The 19,919-nt window shown below is 35.5% G+C and overlaps 4 protein-coding genes across 6 annotated transcripts; 1 reads left to right on the top strand and 3 right to left on the bottom strand.

The window, feature by feature from the left end:
- Positions 1–1,209: 1,209 nt before the first annotated feature.
- Positions 1,210–6,103, bottom strand: LOC107074306 (uncharacterized). Its single transcript, XM_015335626.2, has 5 exons — positions 4,653–6,103; positions 2,697–2,863; positions 2,452–2,612; positions 1,774–1,942; positions 1,210–1,405 (listed from the first exon to the last, which is right to left on the bottom strand). The coding sequence occupies exons 2-5, from the start codon at positions 2,861–2,863 to the stop codon at positions 1,216–1,218; spliced, it is 687 nt and encodes a 228-aa protein (XP_015191112.1). The 5' UTR covers positions 4,653–6,103; the 3' UTR covers positions 1,210–1,215.
- Positions 6,104–6,119: 16 nt separating this feature from the next.
- Positions 6,120–9,435, bottom strand: Nopp140 (nucleolar and coiled-body phosphoprotein 1). The gene is given in 6 exon segments (XM_089170669.1): positions 6,120–6,257; positions 6,390–6,886; positions 7,082–7,168; positions 7,278–7,384; positions 7,387–8,938; positions 9,248–9,435. Coding segments are annotated over 5 exon segments (2,298 nt in total). The 5' UTR covers positions 9,347–9,435; the 3' UTR covers positions 6,120–6,257; positions 6,390–6,433.
- Positions 9,436–9,946: 511 nt separating this feature from the next.
- On the top strand, positions 9,947–11,319 carry mad2 (mitotic arrest deficient 2). Of its 2 annotated transcripts, XR_016176024.1 has the most exons (4): positions 9,947–10,106; positions 10,207–10,572; positions 10,666–10,924; positions 11,031–11,319. XR_016176024.1 is itself a non-coding variant. In XM_089170705.1 (3 exons), exons 1-3 carry the CDS (start codon positions 10,034–10,036, stop codon positions 10,863–10,865), a joined length of 639 nt encoding a protein of 212 aa, XP_089026831.1. In that variant the 5' UTR covers positions 9,947–10,033; the 3' UTR covers positions 10,866–11,319. The 2 variants fall into 2 exon arrangements, 1 of the variants encoding a protein (XP_089026831.1); XM_089170705.1 differs by having other exon boundaries at positions 10,666–11,319.
- Positions 11,320–11,634: 315 nt separating this feature from the next.
- LOC107074402 (uncharacterized) lies at positions 11,635–19,390 on the bottom strand. 2 transcript variants are annotated; one of them, XM_015335799.2, is made up of 3 exons: positions 15,195–19,390; positions 13,982–15,120; positions 11,635–13,905 (listed from the first exon to the last, which is right to left on the bottom strand). In XM_015335799.2, exons 2-3 carry the CDS (start codon positions 14,764–14,766, stop codon positions 12,879–12,881), a joined length of 1,812 nt encoding a protein of 603 aa, XP_015191285.2. In that variant the 5' UTR covers positions 14,767–15,120; positions 15,195–19,390; the 3' UTR covers positions 11,635–12,878. The 2 variants fall into 2 exon arrangements, with proteins under 2 accessions (XP_015191285.2, XP_015191286.2); XM_015335800.2 differs by having other exon boundaries at positions 13,982–14,780.
- Between the last annotated feature and the right edge of the window lie 529 nt (positions 19,391–19,919).

Raw genomic sequence — 19,919 nt, 5'->3', positions numbered from 1 at the left:
GAGAAGTAATGTGTTCATTTCTTCTTCGAAATTAACTCTTCTTTACCGACCAAGTACGAAACCCACGTGAAACTTTCGCTAACCTTAAAAAATGATTGAAATGTTGCTTAAATGTAATATGTGGTATTCGTCAACCTCATTGCCTTTGACCCTGTCCTTCATTTAACCTGTTACTTCTTCCTTAAAAAAGACAAGATTCGAAAGTGGTTCTTTACACCATTGGTAAGTCTACCTGACTGTGTTCTTTATCGACTAATGAAAGTCTTATCGATGCAACATGATATCTTTTTTTAAACTTGATTTGAAATATGCATTTAAAACATGAGTATATCAATATTAATGGCATAACTTTTTACCATCAACTATTAAAACCAAATAGCCGTGAAAGTTTCACTTAAAATTATTCCTCGTTGTAGATGCCATGAAGGAATACTTTGATCGTACTTTGTTCGTTGAATCCTTCGATACACCTGCTTAAAACCGGCTCGAAGCGAGTCTAGTGAACTGGATCGTGAATTCCAAGACCAGATTCCACGGACCTTGTTGCTTGCTCCAATTTACTTTTTTTAAACTACAGTAATATCCTTTCTTTACTCTCTAACTACTTCGATATATGACTTCGAAAAACGATATGACATATTTTCTTATTTTCTTTCTTTTTTTTTCTTTTTTTTTTTTTTTCTTAAACACATCATTAGTACGATAAAAAATAAACTTTTTTATGTTATTTTTTGTTCTTATTACAGTATGTATATATAAATAATAGGAGCGTAGAAACGATTTGTATAATCTTATCAAGAAACACGCTAAAGTTTCATGATAATTTTCGTAATAGTTTTACAAATATTAATCGTATATTCTTACAATTTAAACATTTTGTTATAATAATAATAATTATTATTATTAATTACGTTAAATTTGAAGTTCTTTGTACAGTTTGCGTACCACCTATGTATACATATATATATATTTTGTTTTTCATTAAACACATTTCCCTGTAATTTTATCGACGATCACCGAAAAGATAGTTCGTTGTTTCGATCGACGACTTGGTACTTTGAATTTTCATATACGTTGTCACAATATTCGCATATTACGTCTCATCGTGTTTCATCCCTTCTTCGTGTCTTTCTCTTGTATTTTCGAGAAATTTCTTCGTCGAAGAAATTATTGGATATCACCGAAGACGTTTCATATTCGAACTGAAGATACTTGTTAGAAGTTTGGCACAGTAGGGGTTTCGGATGCTGTACTCGCCGAATTCCTTGGCTTGCAGACGCAACCGCTCTCAACAAGCACGTAATCCTGACCGGTTAAGGTCACCGGCCCCAAAGGAATCACCAAAAACAGGTAAGGCACATATGTTTGCGTGCATTCGCCATGGACTACATCGCATTCTTTCGATCTGAAAAAATACATTCGTTTAAACTTTATTTTTTAAATCAAAGATTCGATTGATATTAATTTTTTATTTGATTTATCAGGAATTATAACTCGTTTTGATGAAATATTTACCAGCACTATGTATTCGAAAAATAATTGAAAAGTAGGCCTAAGTATACACGTTATTCGTGAACATTAAGTATCATTGAACGTATCTGGCCTAGTGTGCTACATTTGAAATAAAACGAATCGCTGGGACAACGACGAGAATTTTAATTCGAAACTCTCTCGTTTAAATTCCAACAAGTTTTACGAGGGGTCTTCTCTTTTACATTAGACATTATAAACAACATGTTAATATCAATTATAGAAGAAACATGAAATACTTACTCGCATACTTCGAATACGACTTGCTGAAGAAGATCAGGAAACTTTTGCACGATTGTCACTGGTTGACCACTCGTCAAACTGACACCATACATAGGTGCTGTGGTGTTATATCTTGTTTTACATAATCTGCTAGGCGAGCCACAGTTTTCTTTTGCGGAAAAGGATCGTCCTTAAAATCATATGAAAGAAATAAATTAGTATAACAATTCATTCATCAATAATATCTCCTGAATTCATCTCAAACGAAGATATAAAGAAGAAAGGAAAGGAGGAGCTACTAAATCCTTAGATCTACGAGATCGAGAGGATACAAGTTCGCTCTTTCCTCAGAATTCTTCAGAGCGACGAACGTGTACGAGTTGACGTTCGAAAGGAACGTGAGTGGGTCGCCTATGGATACCGTTATAAGCACAACGAACGATAACTGTATTGACTGGATAACATGGTGCCTTATTACCCGTCTTCCGTCTCAAAGGATTCCTCTTTTCATTGAAGAATTATCTTTTAAAACTATATGATACGTAATATACTATTATATAGAAGAGATAAACTAGAAATGATCGATCCAGATCATTACCATCGTTCGTAATCGATGCATACAAAAAAAGAGGCAAGAAAAAATGTTCTTTTTTCCATGAAAGATATAGAATATTTGTATGAAACTTATTTAAGACTTACCATTTCGTGTATGACCTGCTATCGAGTAATCTCCTTGTAGGAGTTTGTAATTATGAAGAAGAGCTTGCCTCGTTATTTCGGGATCGATAGTTCGACCCTGATGAGATCTAGCAGTTCTACCACTTGCCCAAATATTTTTAAAGCTTCTCAATATCGCGGTTCTGTAAATAAAAGTTCAATCTTTCAATTTCGCGATCATTAAAATACAATAGTCAATATTTTCTTAGATATATTTAAACACTTACGTAGGATATGGCGTATTATTAGGTCCTATGCAATCCGGTGAGTCCGTTAATGCATCCCCCCAAACATATTTCAATTCTACACCATTTCCTTCGCACTTTTTCGCAGTGTACATTTGAGCACACGTCGCAATAATAATTAGAAACAATCCGAAATAATATTTCGACATCTGAAATGAAATAATAAAAGAAAGGTACACTGAGAATTATAAAATCAGCATATGCGTTGTTCTGTCTGGTAGGTTCGAGTTCGCGAGAGGTCAAGTGCAAGAATCTTTTTACTTTTTTTTTATCGTCTATAAGAAAGAGAAGAAGAAGAAGAAGAAGAAGAAGAAGAATAAAGAAAAATAAAAGAAAGGTATTACGAGAAAGAATAAGAAGCGAAACGTGCGCTTTTTCTCTACAATTTCAAACTTTTTTCCCTTTCGCGGCAACTCGTACGCATCGATGTTTCCAATCGTACATAGAATGTATATTTGTGTTAGTTAATTAGTTTAGGTAGCAGTGGGATCCCACTGAACCGCGATTTCGAATGACGATTAATAGTGGTGGTTTACTATCGGTATGCGTCCTTATATGCACTTTCGGGTTTCTAGGTTGCTTGATCCATAATAATTTCCGTTAGTCACATTCTCACGAGTGTGGATATGAGAGTGGATACGATAGGAGTGAAAGCAGAATGCTTTTAACATCAAACCCCAATATAAACATCTTTTTTAAGGATAACTTTAAATTAAATTCATCTTCATCGATAGATTTAATTTAATTAATATTTCAATTATTGAATTTCATCTGAACTCCCAATGATTATTGCTTATTTCAGTATAATAATTGAAGAATCATTTGCTATGCTTGATTCTTCTTACTATCAAAGCTTTAGTACACCATCAAGAAATCATCGACGGATCCTGTTCAAGGTCGGTTAACGTGATCACGTTAACGACCTCTTTGCGTTCCTTCTCTTCATATACAAGCGCATGTACAAACACACATATACACACATAAGACAGTTTCGTTATTAAATGTATATGTCTATTCTGACAAAGACGGTTTTCTTCACTCTTCCTATCTTCGCACACTTATTATTTCCGCACGCAAGTCGCGATTTTGAAATCGAAAAGATCCATGCTAGTTATATTGAAAAAGAAAAGAAAAGAAAAGAAAACAAAACAAAACAAGATTATAAACTCATGAGAATCGAATGAACTTGAGCGGGGCCCTACTTTGCGGCCTTTCTAACGGCCTTACATAACGGTCGTACCTAGTAGCCCTACGTAATTACACTATAATTTTTATCTATTTATATTTTCTTTATTACATTTTTAAATTTCAAATGTTGATCGATCTTTGTATCCAATTAACTTCGATTTGCAACGATTTAACTTTAGGTGTATCACGTATCTTAGAAACAGTTAGTAACACATTGCTAATGGTCCATCCGGAAGATTCTAACGGTAACGTTGTATGTCTCATCCAAAAGGATTATTTTTTTTCTTCTAAACTTCTGTCTTATTGAATACGAGCATGTACCTTATACACGTTTTATTTATGTTTACTCATCCTTGCGGGTTCAATAACGGTACAAACGTTTCGGTGACTCGCTTCACGAATAAATTATTATATTCCGATTCTATCTCTCTTTTTCTTATCTTCTAACGAGAAAAATGAATTTTATCCCTCGTTTCATTTGGTAATCTTGCGCATTATGTAAACTACCCTTTGTAACGAGCTCTTTAAAATCACATTTGTTACAAACTAAACATCAATGTTTATCACAGATGTAAATATATTTATATTTACTCGTAATAATAAAATATAATATATCGTCGTTTGTCATAATGATTATGTTACATTTTTTGAAATAATAGTTAATAACAAATATAATTTTTTACATTTAAAATTTGAATAATATCACACAATTTGTATAACTATTAAGTTATATATACATATATTACTCACCTTGAAAAAAAATGAAAAAGAAGAGAGAGAGAGAGACAGTCTATCCAGTAAACACAGCGTGTTCCCCCCGAATTGTCTCACTCCCTTTTTAGCAAGAAGATGAATAAATTCAACGTTACATTAAACGATTGGATTGCTGTTATTGTTAACGAATAGATAAAAAGATGAAAAAAAAGAAAAAGGCGAAACAAAACGGGTGCACGAGTTTCAAATGCCGGTCATGTCTCACTACACCGGATATGGGGTCGTACACCTCCGTCCTCGCAAGTGGATGTCCAGAGGTTGACTGCAGAGCACTGTAGAGTCCTAAGTAGCTCTCTCTGTGCTTTGCTGAAGAAGCCGTCGGTAAGAGGGGATAAAGCGGGATGTATTGCTCCCTATTTTACCTCGGAACTTTTTCCTTCATTCTACGTCAGTTAAGATAAATGAAGAAAGGGGGAAAGAAGAACAAGAAAATAAGGAAAATCTCGAGTCTGAGTAACAGGAAATTATTACAACTTCTTACTATTTTTTTTTTCTTATGTCTCCTGTTTCTTTAAAAGATTCAAATTATCTTCTATGTTTAGAATTGATCTTTTTTTCTTTTTTTTTTTTTCTAATAATTCTTTTCTACTTCCGTCAGTTGCCATTATTAGTTGACATTATTTTAATTATAGATTAAAATGAGTAGTAGTTGTCTTTTACTTATTTGTTTTTTTTTTATTTTTCATCGAGTCTTTTTTTTATCATTGAATAATTGCTATACATATATGTATTATACAAGTATAAACGCATATAATCTTACTTTAAAACTAACAGCGCTTCTTATGATAATATTCATGCTTAGAAAGTCACACGTATTACGTAATTGAAGAATATTTTGGAAATTTGATTGTAACACACCTAATATTATCTCTTCTAGAAAAACTGATTTCCATTTCAATTGATTATTAATCACGAATTACTGCATAGTAATCTGTGACATCCAATGTATAACGTTAACAGTTTATATAAATGATCAGACAGTTTTTTTTAGACCAACAATTAATTTGAACGATTCAAATGAGATAAATTAAACATTGAATATATTTTTTATAATAGAGTTCTTATTTATTCTAGAGATAATGAATCTGTTTCTCTAAAGTTTTCACTTGTAATCATAATTAATACATATATAATATATAAGTCGGAATACGAAAATAGCTCTATACTGCACCTTTAACGTAAAAACGAACAGAACATTTTTACACATACACAGATATCATGGTCATCTAATATTAAAACTATGAATGCTGAATATTATTTATAAAACGAAATAAGCTACTTGATAAAATATAGGTGTAAAAAGCGTTCTTTCAGATAATATTAATATTACTCTATTTAAAATAATCCACCCAATAGAGCAGTCTCTTTAATATGATAGAAATGTAATCAATGTGAAATATTACTTTACTTAATTATTGAAATCAATTAATCATCAAACTTAATAGAATTGACGCTTTTATCTATGTGACCACCACAGTAGCTACCTCGCTTCTTCTTTGTTTTCTCGTGTCTAAAAGACTTTCCTCTTGTGTGTCGCAAATCCAAATTTGCCTTTTCTCCCCACGAACCTCGTGCGCCTTTCTATTAAAATAAAAAGAAAAAGAACAAAATAAAAGATCGTATAAACATACTAAGGATGAAACTAATAATCAATTACTTCTTTGATATCATAAATTATTTAAGTAATTTTGTTCTAATTAGATTACATCTCACCTGTTTATATATAATTATATATACATTTATATTACTCTGCATTATCAATCATCAAAGGTGACTTTTTTATTTTGCACAGGCGCAGCATCGAAAGATTTTTTTCTATCAAAACCCCCGCCCCTACCACCGCGGAATCCTCCAGCTCCTCCGCCACGACCTCCCCGATCCCCACTATCATTACCCCACGATCTTCTAAATCCATTTCCATTTCCTTGATTATTACCATTATTCTCATTATTAGAACCACCCCCCCAAGACCTCCTATTATCAAAACCACCTCTCCCCCCTCTAAATCCACCACGTCCACCTCTACCTCCTCTATCACCTCCTCCACCTCTACCTCCTCCACCACGACCACGACCACCACCTCTATTACCCCCACGTCCCTCATCTCGGCCACGAAAACCGAAACCACCGCGTCCACCCCTAAATCCACCACGACCTCCGCCGCCATTATCACCAAACTTATTATTATCATTATCACCTTCCATTGTCTCCTCCTAAAAGCAAAAGAGAAACACAAGGTCAATCGCCGCATCGTCCAAATATCACATATTTTTAATCTTATCACTATTATTATCATTATTATTAAAATCTAAAAGAAGCTACGGTTAATGCACGGAAACATCTGCGCAATGTTTTACAAGGCGGCGAATGACCTGTGCGCTTCTCGGATATTTCCGAGCATTTACCTTTGCTTCGAAGGAATTGTTAGCCAATTTTGGATCCAATACAATATCTTCGTCCTTTACTCGACGAAATGGTACATTTCTTTGATGCTATATTTATCAAAGAAAAAGAAATAAAGAAAAATGAAAAATTATAAAAATAATTTCGTTCAGAAATAATAAAGAAATAAATAAAGAAATATAAAACATAATATCGCACCTTGTTTCCGTTAAAGTTATTACTTGCTTTTACAAAATTGCCATAGTTATTCTTAGAAACTTTCGTAGGTAGACCTTCGTCCTGATCCTCTGTATTTTTCCTTTTTCAGCTTTACCAGGTGTCTTAACTTTTGCTTCTGATTCTTTTACAGTTTGCTTTTCTTCCTCACTGGAATCACTTTCTTCACTCGATTTATTAGGCTTTTTAGTAATTGGTGTTGTTGAAATTGGCACAGCTTTTGGGGCTTCATCTTCAGAAGAATCTGAATCCGATTCAGATTCTTGTTTTTTACTCTCTGCAATCGTTACTGCCTTTGCAGGTTTAGGTTTTACACGTGCAGCAGATTTTTCGTCTGAGTCATCTGAGTCATCGCTTGATGATTCTTCTTTTGGTGTTGTTTTTGCTGATGTTATTGCTTGCTGAGGTTTTACTTTTGCATCATTATCTGAATCATCAGAATCATCGCTAGAAGATTCTTCCTTCTTTGCAGCTCCCTTTGTCAATGCTGGTGGTTTTTGAACAACAGTTTTTTCATCACTTTCTTCTTCGCTGGAAGATGACTCCTCTTTTTGTTTAACTCCTACATTTTGTGGTTGTTTAACAACAGGAGCAGATTTTTTCACAGATGGTTCTTCTTCGCTACTATCATCGCTTGAAGATGATGCTTCTTTTGCCGCTAATGAAGCAGATCTTTTTGTTGGCATTGATTCAGGCTGATGAGATTTTTCAGTTTTAAGTTGTTTATTAGTTTTTCCTGCTTCACCTTTCTTAGATGCAACAATTTTTTGTACAGGAACTTGCTTCGTAGCTGATTTAGGAGCTGATTGCGTTTGATTTGCATCTGAATCATCATCGGATTCATCACTTGAGGATTCTTCCTGTTTATAAATATTGCTCTTATTAATTGGCGTAGATGTTGTTTTTGATTTGGATTCTTCTTTGATCGATACATTTCCTGACTCATTTTTTTTCATTGTTTTTTTAGTAGGAATATTTTTTAATGGTGTCTGTGTTGGGATCAACTGCTTTACTACTGTAGCATTTGATTCATCATCATCATCGCTACTAGAATCGCTGGAAGATTCTTGTTTCTTTTTTGGTTGCTGTGCTGGCAAAGATTTTACAGATTTAGCAGCAAGTTTTACTTTAGATTCTTCTTCATCAGAGTCAGAATCATCAGAATCACTACTGGATGCTTTTTTAATATTTACTGCCTTAGTAACTTTGGGTACAGCAGATGCCATCGTTTGTAATTTTGGTGTTGCTTTTTGTTGCTCTTCTTCATCTTCTTCTGTAGTACTTTCATCTGAACTATCCTCTTTCTTCGTAGGCGTACTCTTAACATTGTTTACTTTTTTAGGAACTACCTTAGGTGTTGTTGTATTATTCGATGGCATTTTCTGAGCAACTTTAGGCGTTGATTTTTCATCTTCACTTGAAGATTCTTCTTCCGAAGATGATTCTTTTTTTTGTACTACAGGCGTTTTAGGTGGAACTTTACCATTTACCTGTACTGTTTTTTTTGGTACCTCATCTTCACTTTCAGAACTTGAATCAGAACTATCTTTTGTTTGTGCCTTTATTGTTACTTTCTTTTGTGAATTTTTTTGAAAGTATTGGAATACGTCCTGTAAATTAGGCGTTCCTTTTGGTAGTGGAGACTGAAAAAATTATATATTTTAAATCAAAAGTTCGTTTTTCAACACCACCGAATATTTCAATGGGACATAAAAAGAAATTCAAGAGATATAAATATGAAAATACAAAATGATGAATTTCAGAATTAATTGCTATTATCATAATTATTATAGAGAATGTTCGAATTATTTATAAAAGCGGCATAGTTAAAATGTACAAAGTGTGATTTGTCCCACGTGGTATGGCGGATGGCGGTAATAGTCGCCCGAGTTGTAATTTTATTAAAACTATGTATGTATTATATTTACAAAATATATTGATAGTTAACTTACCGCATGAGTTTTTTTCTGGAAAACCATTGCCAAAGATGCATCTTTTTTTAATAAATAATCAAATACAAGAGCAGAAATACCAGAATCGACCGACGCCATGGTTGAAACAAGTTTTACTCTACAAACGTACTGATAGAAAGACCTTACAGAGATTAAAGAGAGTCTACTGAAGATTTTATATTTTCGTCGCCACCTTAGGGTGTTTTTATGAATTTTCATGAAAATGGTTATGTCATGTTTTCATGAATGTTCATGAATGGAGAGGAAAAGTTAATTTGATTTTTTTTTATCAAATTATTACTGTTGAATAAAAAGATCTTAAAATTTAATAGATAAACTTTTTAAATGTTGTTAATTTTGTTCGTTTTTATGAAAATGAATAAATAATTAATACCACTAGCGCCACCATCATGTAAAACATAGTCTATGAAACGTGACGTAACGTACGTTGTATACAAAGAGAATTTGATTTTTAAAATAAAATTACAAAAATAAATTACAGAAAACTATATTATAAGATAAATAATAATAACTCTTACTAATTATTTATTAATTAGATATCTTTTAATCGTGTAATTTGAATTTATGTTGAACAGAATATTCTACTCTGTCATTGGCTAAGCTATTTGAACTAAATTTGTTTTCACGGCATCTGATTGGTGTATCTGTACAGATACTTTAAACTTATTGGTTAGTTTCAAATAAAAGCCGGCATCGTTTTAACCTACAATAATTTGGATGTATATAATTAAACAGTACCAAGTATAAATTGGAATTGAAGGAAAAATGACGGAAACTCAACAAAAAACGAAGTGTATTACATTAAAAGGATCTGCGGAATTAGTAACACAATATTTACGTAAGTTTATATTATGATAATTTGAATAATTTTATATTAGAAAGTTCGCTAAATATTTCTTTTATGATATTCAAAAAAACGTAACTTTTATTTCATGCAGTTTATGGAATCAACAGTATACTTTATCAAAGAGGAATATATCCTCCAGAAACATTTGAGCCAGCGGAACAGTTTGGTTTATTTTTCTTAATGTCAACTGATGAGAAAATTAAATCATTCTTAGACACCGTATTAGGTCAGATTCAAGAATGGCTAGTACAACGGAAAGTTCAAAAAATAACTTTAGTTATAACAAATGTTAATACGAAGGAAGTTTTAGAGAAATGGGATTTTAGAGTTGATTATGAAGGTCAAGTATCAAAAAGTACAAGCAATAGTAGTAGCACGGCAGAATTGCCTGAAGTTGGTACAAAGGATGTAAAAACTATACAGAAAGAGATTCGAGAAGTTATACGTCAGATTACAGGTATTTCTAATTTCTCTTTGTTACAAATTCTTTGCAAAATTTGTTACAGGACATTTTTGTTAATTAATAGAATTACTTTTCTCTTTTTTTTAGGTACTGTAAGTTTCCTACCATTGTTGGATTGTTTATGTTCCTTCGACATACTAACTTATACTGTACCAGACTGTAATATTCCGAAAGAGTGGGACGAAACACAACCAGTATTCATAGCTAACAGTCAGGAAGTACAATTGAGATCATTTTCAACATCAATTCATAAAATGGATACTATTGTTAGCTATAGAAATATTTGAATAATGATGATAAACAAATAATTAAAAAAATGTACATAGATTTTTTGAAAAACAATATTGTAAGTAATTATCTTTTGAATAAAATGTACTACTTTTTTTTACAAAATCTTAATATAATAATAAACGTTTAAGACTGTTTATCATCCTTTATTTTATATTTTATAGCAACAATGAATTTAGACATATATCTTGACCAATTTTGATGAGTAAGGTTTAAGTTAGGCAAGAATATCTTTTCAAATTGGTAAATGTGTTTTAATCAACTGTCAAGGCTAGTTAGTCAAATTTAAAAATATATGGAAAAAGAATAGCGCATGGAACTCATACATGACTGAAGTGAAACTTTATAAGATTTTTATGCTGGTAACTGTATTGAATTATTATATTTATTTATTATATTATTGAGTTATTATACATTTATTTTTATCATATAAAAAAAATGGTTTACGTTGCATTCATTTTTATTCATTTAACAAAAATATATTGAGAAATCTGTATATTATTACCGACTGTACAATATGTGCCGCCATCTAGTGATAATAACTATTCATTTTACCGATTAGTAAAACATTTATCGCCATCTGGAGGTAACAACTACTACTTTATGTTACCTACCAGTAAGATATGTGTTGCCATCTGATCGAGAAAGCAAGTACTACCATCCCCACCCCACTACTTTTTCTTAATACTTATAGGAGTATAAATATAGGGTAAAAAGAAATTTGGCAACTTATGCTGTTGCTCTTTTTAAAGTTTCTTTACATCTGAATTTATGTAATATCATTTTTTTTATTATTATATAATTTACAAACTTACTTAACGTTCTTATAAATTTAAAAATATAGATATATTTATGTGTAGCATAAACAGAGAACTTATCAAATAACAGGAGAATTAGGTCGTTTTTGTGCTAATTTTGTGTGAATCACTTGGACGATCGCCATTGTACGTAGTATATTGTACATTGTAAATATATCACTATACATTTTTTTTGTCACAAGTTGTTTTTTTCAAACAAATTATTTACTTCAATTATCATTTTTCTGTGAGACGTAAAACAGCCCAAAAATGATATTCCCATTTATTTAGTTGTACATAATCAATACTAGTCATTCATCGTTTTACTTACTTCGCATAAAAATGATTTTAATAAAGAACTGATACTTTTCTCTCGTACATGCAAACACACTTATCCAAGATAAAAAAAAAAGAAAAAGGAATAGTTCTCTTTGTCAACGTAGAATTTTGGCGGGATGGTATCGAGAAGAAAATGTAGTTTTTGTCGGTCCCATAACACAAACACAGAAGGGGATCTTTTTTGTGGTCGAACACAAAAGGACCCTTAATAGTACCTCTTTCTTTCTTTCTTTCTTTCTCTCTCTCTCTCTCTTTCACTCAAAAGTAAAGGACAAAAAAGGAAGCAACATTCTTCGAGGGTCGAAATATTTTTAGATGGGGGCAGACAGGAGCAGGTAGTACTAAAAGTAGGATTAAAGTAGTTTCAAAACCATATTGCACCTGCTTGCTACCACCGTGACCACGAAATTTACATCTTCAAAATTGACGACAAAGACAAAGCACTTCGTCTCTTATTGTCTTTTTATTTTATTCTTCTTATTCTTCTTCTTTTTCTCTTGTTTAAGTCTCCCATCACTGTTTATTATTGAATTCTTGAAGTATCATCTTCTACAATAACTTTTCATTCCCAATATTTCATCGATTTACGTTACACTAATGTAACAAAAGGCACATTTTCGTATAATTTGGATAATAATTTGGATAATAATTTGGACGTTTGATTTATATAAGAAGGCACGTTACGTAGACACTTTTTGAAATGTTTTTATCAAATAATGCTGAAAAAAAATCCAGATCGTAATAGCACCGCGACTAGAGTTATTACTTCGCTGGCACATAATGATTATAATAATGATCTGTATGTACAGTTTGAAAATCTAAGTAAAGTACGGAAGACTAAGAATTACGTTCGAATTCTTTTGACAAATAGGATATCTACCGACGCATAATATCGGCGATTGTGAATCCTTGTCTTGTGGGTGCAGGCCTAGGTGGTGGAGGTGGTTGAGGAGTGGGTGCTCTTGGTGGCCTCTCAATTTCCTCTTCGCGTTCTCTTTCACGATCTCTATCTCTAGTTCTGTTTTGTTTGATCTCTCGTTCTCTTTCGCGCTCTCGTTCTTGAAGTTCTAAGAAAACTCTTGATGGACCTGGAGAACCGAGTCTTCTACGATACGACGAGAGTATCAGAGGAGGTGGTGGTGGCAAAGCTGCTGGAGGATTATGCGTGCTCGAATGAGTCGAACTACCGCTGCTTGTTATCGTTGAAGGTTTTATCGTGGAAGGTAAGAGATCTCTTCTGATCTGTAATTGAGGCCTATGTCGATGAGGAGGAGGTGGTGCTGCTGCTACTGAATTTGGTGTTGATGTTGTCGATGGAACTGGTGCTGACACAGGTGCTGATACAGGTGCTGACACAGGTGCTGCTGACGTTGATGCTGGAGGTTGCGGTGGTGGTGGTGGTGGTGGTGGAGGTTGTGCTTGTGGTTGTGGTGGTCCTGCTGCAGCTACTGAACTTGGTATCGATTGGGTTTGACTTGGATAACCAGAAGTACCTCCAGATGTGTTTGCTATCGATGAACTCGTCGTGGAAGAAGACGACGAGGGCAAAGATGAGCCTGATTCCGGACTACAATCTTCTTCAGGACTATCGTCGTCTCTAAGTGCCTCTTCCAAGGCTTCAGGAGGAACGTCACCCACTGCATGAGTCAATGCATGCCTCCTTAGGTCACAATTTCTACGGAAAACTTTTCCGCAGGACGTACACTCGTACGGTTTATGATCTGTATGCGTCAATAAGTGAGTCTTTAAGTTACTGCGTTGATTGAAACTTCTCGCGCATACAGGACATTTGTGTGGCGATTCTTCCATGTGAAGAATTTTGTGCACGGCCAAAGTGCGACTTTGACAAAAACCTTTTCCACACTCGCCACATTTGAATGGTTTTTCTTTGCTATGAATGTACCTACAATGAATGAGATATTTCGTAATAATATCAAATTGTTTATAATTTTATTTAAAAATAAGATCTATTAATCTACCTGTGATCTCGAAGATGATCCTGCCGTCTAAAAGCTTTACCACAAATATCGCACGAGTACGGTCTTTCGTCCGTATGTGTCCTTTCGTGAATGAGAAGATTGTAGGATTTCGTAAACTGGCGGTTACAAAATTTACATATGAATTGCTTTTTAGGCCTGGATGCTCTGCCGGGAGCTCTCAATAATCTTCGATCGAGATGCTGATGAGCCAATGGTCCACCAGGAGGATAAAGAGCGGAACTACCAGGAAAAGGACCTGCAAATACTGGGTATCCGGGTGGTGGTTCCAAAAGAGGTGGGGGTGGAAGAAGTAGAGCTCTTGCTGCTAATTCTTTCCTTTTATCAGCCATCATAGCCATGATCTCGTAACTAGAAGATCCTTTTCTTGCAACGGATTGTTCGGGACCAACTTCGTGGTCTGAATTTCCGCTGGTAGAGGAGGAAGGTGGTAAGCCAGGAAGATGAGGATGCATCTCCCCTGGATAAGGAGGGAGATGCAATCTAGAAGGTACGACGGGTACGAATGCAGATGATTCGCGATGATGAGGATGGCCCAAACCAGTCACCAATCCATGTCGATGTTGATGATAAACCGCGAGAGCACCAGAAGGATCGAATCCTCTGGAGGAGGAGGACGATTGTCCGGAAGAGTTTGAGGACGATGTCCCTGAAGATGATGATGATGATGCGGATCGTGAGGAGGGACCAAGTGGCAGGTCACGACCTCTGCTGGATTCTTCGGAAGCCGTGGCCGAAGCCGGCGTCACGACTAGATCCGTCGGCATATCGAAGGAGGCTCCTAAAAAGCATCGTGAAAAGATCACGGTCGTCGATATTCGCTACGGTCATAATAGATTATCTTAGATGATTAAGATTCGTAATATTCTTAGAAAGGATCATATTAGGAAGGCAATACGAGCACGAGTATGAATTATCATAGCTACGTCTCGACTAGATAAATATATTCTCTTCTAAGCAATCTCGAAACGGCGATCGTTGATATCCACGGGCCAGCACGCGTTTCACGAACGTGAACTGGTTATCTCGAAGCGAGCACACCTGCTAACATGGCTTCCGCGGGGGCCCAGCGGTCACGGCTGGTCCCAGCAGCCATGTTGAAATCGTGAATGCCCGTAGGACTTGAAAATGAATAGAGAGACGCCTTCCTAAGTATTCTTTCATCGATTCATTCGAAATATTAGATCATGCTTACCGGAAGGAAGATAAAAAGGAAGTATCCCAAAAATTCCTCAATCTTCAAAAGTCATGTAACATTCGCATTTTAAATTCGCATTTGAATCGCGATTAGGAAGAATTTCACGAATATTCCAAAAGAGAAAAAGATGATTGATCATTCGTGTCTTCTTCGTGTCTTCTTCTTGTCACCCAGTCTCTTGTTTACAATGAACTGCCACAACTCATTCTATTTCTCTCTCTTTCTTTCTCTTTTTGTCGACACTTTGATCTCGAAAGATTCAAGGCATTCCGTGCACGCGCTCCTTCTCCGTTGATAGCGCGCGCGCGCGCTCTCACACACACGTACATACACAATCAGGCTGAGGAAGTAGCACTAGTAGCGGACTAGCTACTTACAAGCGTACTCACTAACAACAGGGAAGACTGCAAAAGGTATTCCATCGATTGTGACATCGTTGACCATTTGCGAACAAGGTTTGTAAGTTCCTTACGTATCCGGTATTATGGATAATGCGATAATATGCATACATAAATGTACTGTATATGCATATATTATTTATATATCTGTCTCTTTCACTTTTGTTTCTTACACTACACGTATCACACAGTGGTTACGGTGAAGCGCGCGCGGCTTAACTGCGTGTCAGACGCTCTCGGCTTCGATGGCTTACAGAGAGAGGGATAGAGAGAGAGAGAAAAAGAGAGAGAAGAACACTTAGCCAAGAAGAAACACGAACAGGTAAAAGGTAAGCACGGCGTCGAAGCGGCACAACTCGCTTGGAAGTCTGTCCTTCCATTCGGCTGCCGTTGGTAGGCGCTGCTGCTGCTGCTGTTGCTGCTGCTGCTGGATGCTGAGCGGCGACCGGACCTCGCCGGTTCCCTTCCTTTTCTCGTGCCGCTCGGAAATATAGAGAAAGAGAGAGAGAGATTGAGAACTGGGTGGGGAGCTCATGGTTATCGTACCTACCAGCGAGCCTGCGACGCGCAGGTTGAACGTAGGAGACTTGGTTAGGATTGTGGTATGTGTGTTTGTGTGTGTGGAAACCTCACAGGTTTGTAGTTAGTATTCGGTATACCCTCCTTGTTCGAGATCAAAGACATTCTGGAACATGTATTTTAAAACTATTTTAAACCTTTCTTTTCATCGTTATGTGCCGACGTTCAACTCCTTTCTTTTGGTTTTCCTTCCGTATGATTAATAGAAAATGACAAGAAAGAAAGGGCAACTGCGAAAGAACGTAAAATAGGATGTATTGTAGTATACAGCACTGAGGTAGAAGATCATTGGTGGGATGAGGACGTCGAGGGGGTGCGGTCGGTGCACCCCGCCGTAAGCCAGAGGCACTCGGAAAGATCGAGTCGCCTTTTCTCTTTCTCTCTCTCTTTCTCTTTCTTTCTCGTTCTTTTACCTTATCTCCCTCCTTGCTCCCTGAACCCCCGTCGCTACTTCTTTTTTTCCCCTTTTCCGTCTCTTTCTTCTGGCAGCAGCCGCGCCGACGCCCAGCCGGTTTTACACCTGAGAACCGATTCATTCTACCTTCTTGAAGACTGACGCTCCTAGTTCTTCTTCTTAGTTTCCATTTGGAATTACGGAGTCAACATGCAAATCATCGCGATCAGCTGCGATGCGAGTCGAGTTATTGCGAGACGTATTCCAAATTTCTTTTCTTTTTTCCTTTTTTTTTTTATTTCTCTTTTAAGATCAACTCGAAAATTGATTTCTACGTTTTTTTATATTGCTTTAATTTGTAAGAAATGAATTTTCGAGTTGTTCAATTACATTATTCTATATATCGGTAGTAATAAAAGACGATAAGATACTCATAATCGAGGAAATGTTGAAATTTATTGCTTTATTACTACTCCGTGTGGTTTCTCGATCTTTTTTCCTGAAATGAAGGAAACTAACGAACGGCCTTATTGTTAGACCCTTCTTTTCATCTTTTCATTTCTTTCAATTCTCCACTTCTTTCAAGCGGTTGACCATTTTTAAACGCAAACGTGGCAGGTATCTACCTGGTAGAGAACGAACGAATCAATCGCATGCCCTATGTTTTCTGTATGCATCCTCGAGATAAAAAGGGCCCGAGTACACACACTCGACTATATATATATTTTTTTTTTTTTTTTTCTTGAAAGGAGGCAGAGTTATCTCATTGCTTAACGTTTCGGAAGCTTTTCGATAATACTTATGCAAGTTTCTTCTCTTAAAAAACCTAAAGAAGACAGGTGTCTTCATTCGTGACTTTTTGTTTTTATTTTTTTCAATGGAAAGTCTTTTTTTAGGAGGAATATGATTTTTGAGGGCAAGAATTATTAAAAATATTTTTCAAGATAGCCGAGTTATTCTCGATATTCGCTATACGAAGTTACGAAGAAGAAGAAGAAGAAGAAGAAGAAGAGAACGATTGGTACAGCGTGCAACTGCCTCTGGCGTCGTTTTCTTCGGTGAACTAGTTCCCTCTTCTCTCTCTTTCTCTCTTTCTCTTTCATATGGTCGATCCATTCTACCACATCGAAGTCTTACAACTACTACTACTACTACTACTACTACTACTACTACTACTACTACTATTACTACTACTACTACTACTACTATTACTATAACAATAACGTATCTCGAAGACTACGTTCGCCAGCGTCCAGGGAGCAACGTCACCCGAGAAGATCACCGTTCAAAGTTGAAAAGGAAGAAAGAGATTGAAAAGAGAAGACAAGATTCAAAGATTCCAGCAAGTTCGAATGGTCGAGAAGATTAATATGGAAAAGTTAAGATTGAAAATGTAAAAGGAAATAACGTCGGTTCCAACTATGTTTGCCTTTTGATACCGAACTGAGTCCCAAAGGACTCGAAATGCCTTTTTTGTGCTCACGGTGCATCGATTTGCCGGCCCGCACGGTGACTTGTTTGAATCGTCGCTTTATTCCGCTCAGGGAGCTAAAGAGAAGGACATAAAGGCGGAATCCGATTGGAAGGGATGCCAAGCTCCGTGAAAGTTAAGAGGAAGGAGAAGAGAAGACGGTGTTACTACGTGCACGGGACCCACGAACCGGCCACCGCATACCTGCACGACGCGTAATGAGAACATACCAGCGTCGTTCGGCCTGCTATCTACTATCAAACGGATACCAACCACGGACCGTCTCTATCTGGGGCCCCCTCCAATTTTTGTCTACTCAATTATTCGCAAAACTTACAACTTTTTCACATTTTTTTCTCCTCCACCTTTCCCCTTTTATATCACAGTTAATAATAGATATTCTTTGTTTCATTCTTTTTTGATTGAATTACAGAACTAACTCGAGTGTTAGATTGTTATCTTAAATATGTCGACTTAGGTGAACCTTTATAGAAGAAAAGGATTGAAAAAATCTAGAAAAAAGTATAGAAAAGTATGAAAAACGTATGGAATGTAGTTACGTTGCTTGGCAATTCCGGACCGATAATTTCAAATCTAAAACTGGTTCTTATCGGTTTATCAGGATCTACATATACGTACAGGAAGGTTTCTAACGAACGATTATAAATATACTTTGTTTGTTCAGGGGGGAACTTACTTAAAAGATAAACCTTTTTCGAAATGTTCATTTTAAAAAAAAAAAAAAAAAAAAGAAAAATGAATATGAATATCACCGGTGTTCGTCCATCGTACGTTACTTCCCTGTACAGTTCGTTCGTTCTTTCGTGGTCGATTTCATCTCAATGGCAGGCGGTCTCTCAAATTTTGTCCACCACCTCATGGTCGTCATCTTGGTCGTCTTTAAGTTACCGTGTGTACGCCTTTCCCAACTCATACTTACTCGTTGTACAACGTTCGGTCGAACGTGGCCGAACACGCGAATGTGGTTTTGCATAATTAGGCTGCCTCTCTCGGCGGTCACTCTAATAACACGTGTACGTATATATGTATATATATATATATATATATATATATATATATATATATATATATATACGTACCGAGTTCTCTCGTACCGTACAGTCTCCTCACGGACGATTACTTTCTAAGGATTGATTTCTTTTCAAAGAAACACGTTTTCTATTTGTTCTCTTTCGTTCTTTTATCTCCTTTCTTCCTTTTTCTCGTTCTTTTTCTACAAGAGATTTCACCCTCTTTCTTTTCGGCTGCCACATTTATTATATGGGGTAAGTTTTTTTTTTTTTTTTTAAATAAATGGTCAAGTATTTATAATAAAATATCGTAACAATAATGTAACCTTGACACGATCCTATTCTTATTAATATAAATACTGACCATTTGTCTGTAAAACACTGTTTAATTATTATTTATACTGTAGGAAATGATTTGATTGAATATTGAGCAGAAAATATTTTCAAATACAAAGTATCTATTGGTCATCGAGCAAATACTTAAGATTTCTTTTTATTTGCATACATCTATTGTGTATAAGAAATAAAAACGAAAAAAAGAAGCAATAGGAAGAGGAGGAGGGTTGTGCAGTGATCGTATAACCTTCCTCTATAACTGTATTAAACTCTTTCTATTTTATTATCCCGAAATTTGTTCATTTTCTTTATTTTTTGTTTTCGAAAATGGTCATTCTGGATTACTTGTTTTTTTGTCTTCTTTCATCCTCATCGATCGGTCCACCGAGCACGGAAGAGAAATGGTACGAGTTCGTATCGTGCGTTCGTTCGTTCGTTCTTTCGTTCGTTCTTTTGTTCGTTCGTTCGCCTCATCCTTCGTCTCATCCTTCGTCTCATCCTTTGCTATTACTT

The sequence above is a fragment of the Polistes dominula genome, unplaced genomic scaffold, assembly GCF_049000335.1.
Source record: "Polistes dominula isolate Pdom_NZ unplaced genomic scaffold, Pdom_raw_medaka contig_79, whole genome shotgun sequence".
In the NCBI taxonomy this organism is placed as follows: Eukaryota; Metazoa; Arthropoda; class Insecta; order Hymenoptera; family Vespidae; genus Polistes; species Polistes dominula.
The sequence above is the reverse complement of the archived record's forward strand: the minus strand, read 5'-3'. Positions and strand labels throughout refer to the sequence as shown.

Excerpts from the sequence above, each read along its gene's own strand:
- LOC107074306 (XM_015335626.2), bottom strand. The coding sequence starts at position 2,863 with ATGTCGAAATATTATTTCGGATTGTTTCTAATTATTATTGCGACGTGT. Across the intron at positions 2,613-2,696 it reads AATAATACGCCATATCCTAC|AACCGCGATATTGAGAAGCT; the intron begins GTAAGTGTTTAA and ends TTTTATTTACAG. Across the intron at positions 1,943-2,451 it reads AGCAGGTCATACACGAAATG|GACGATCCTTTTCCGCAAAA; the intron begins GTAAGTCTTAAA and ends TATGATTTTAAG.
- mad2 (XM_089170705.1), top strand. The coding sequence starts at position 10,034 with ATGACGGAAACTCAACAAAAAACGAAGTGTATTACATTAAAAGGATCT. Across the intron at positions 10,107-10,206 it reads ATTAGTAACACAATATTTAC|TTTATGGAATCAACAGTATA; the intron begins GTAAGTTTATAT and ends TATTTCATGCAG. Across the intron at positions 10,573-10,665 it reads AGTTATACGTCAGATTACAG|GTACTGTAAGTTTCCTACCA; the intron begins GTATTTCTAATT and ends TCTTTTTTTTAG.
- LOC107074402 (XM_015335799.2), bottom strand. The coding sequence starts at position 14,766 with ATGCCGACGGATCTAGTCGTGACGCCGGCTTCGGCCACGGCTTCCGAA. Across the intron at positions 13,906-13,981 it reads GATCATCTTCGAGATCACAG|GTACATTCATAGCAAAGAAA; the intron begins GTAGATTAATAG and ends CATTCATTGTAG.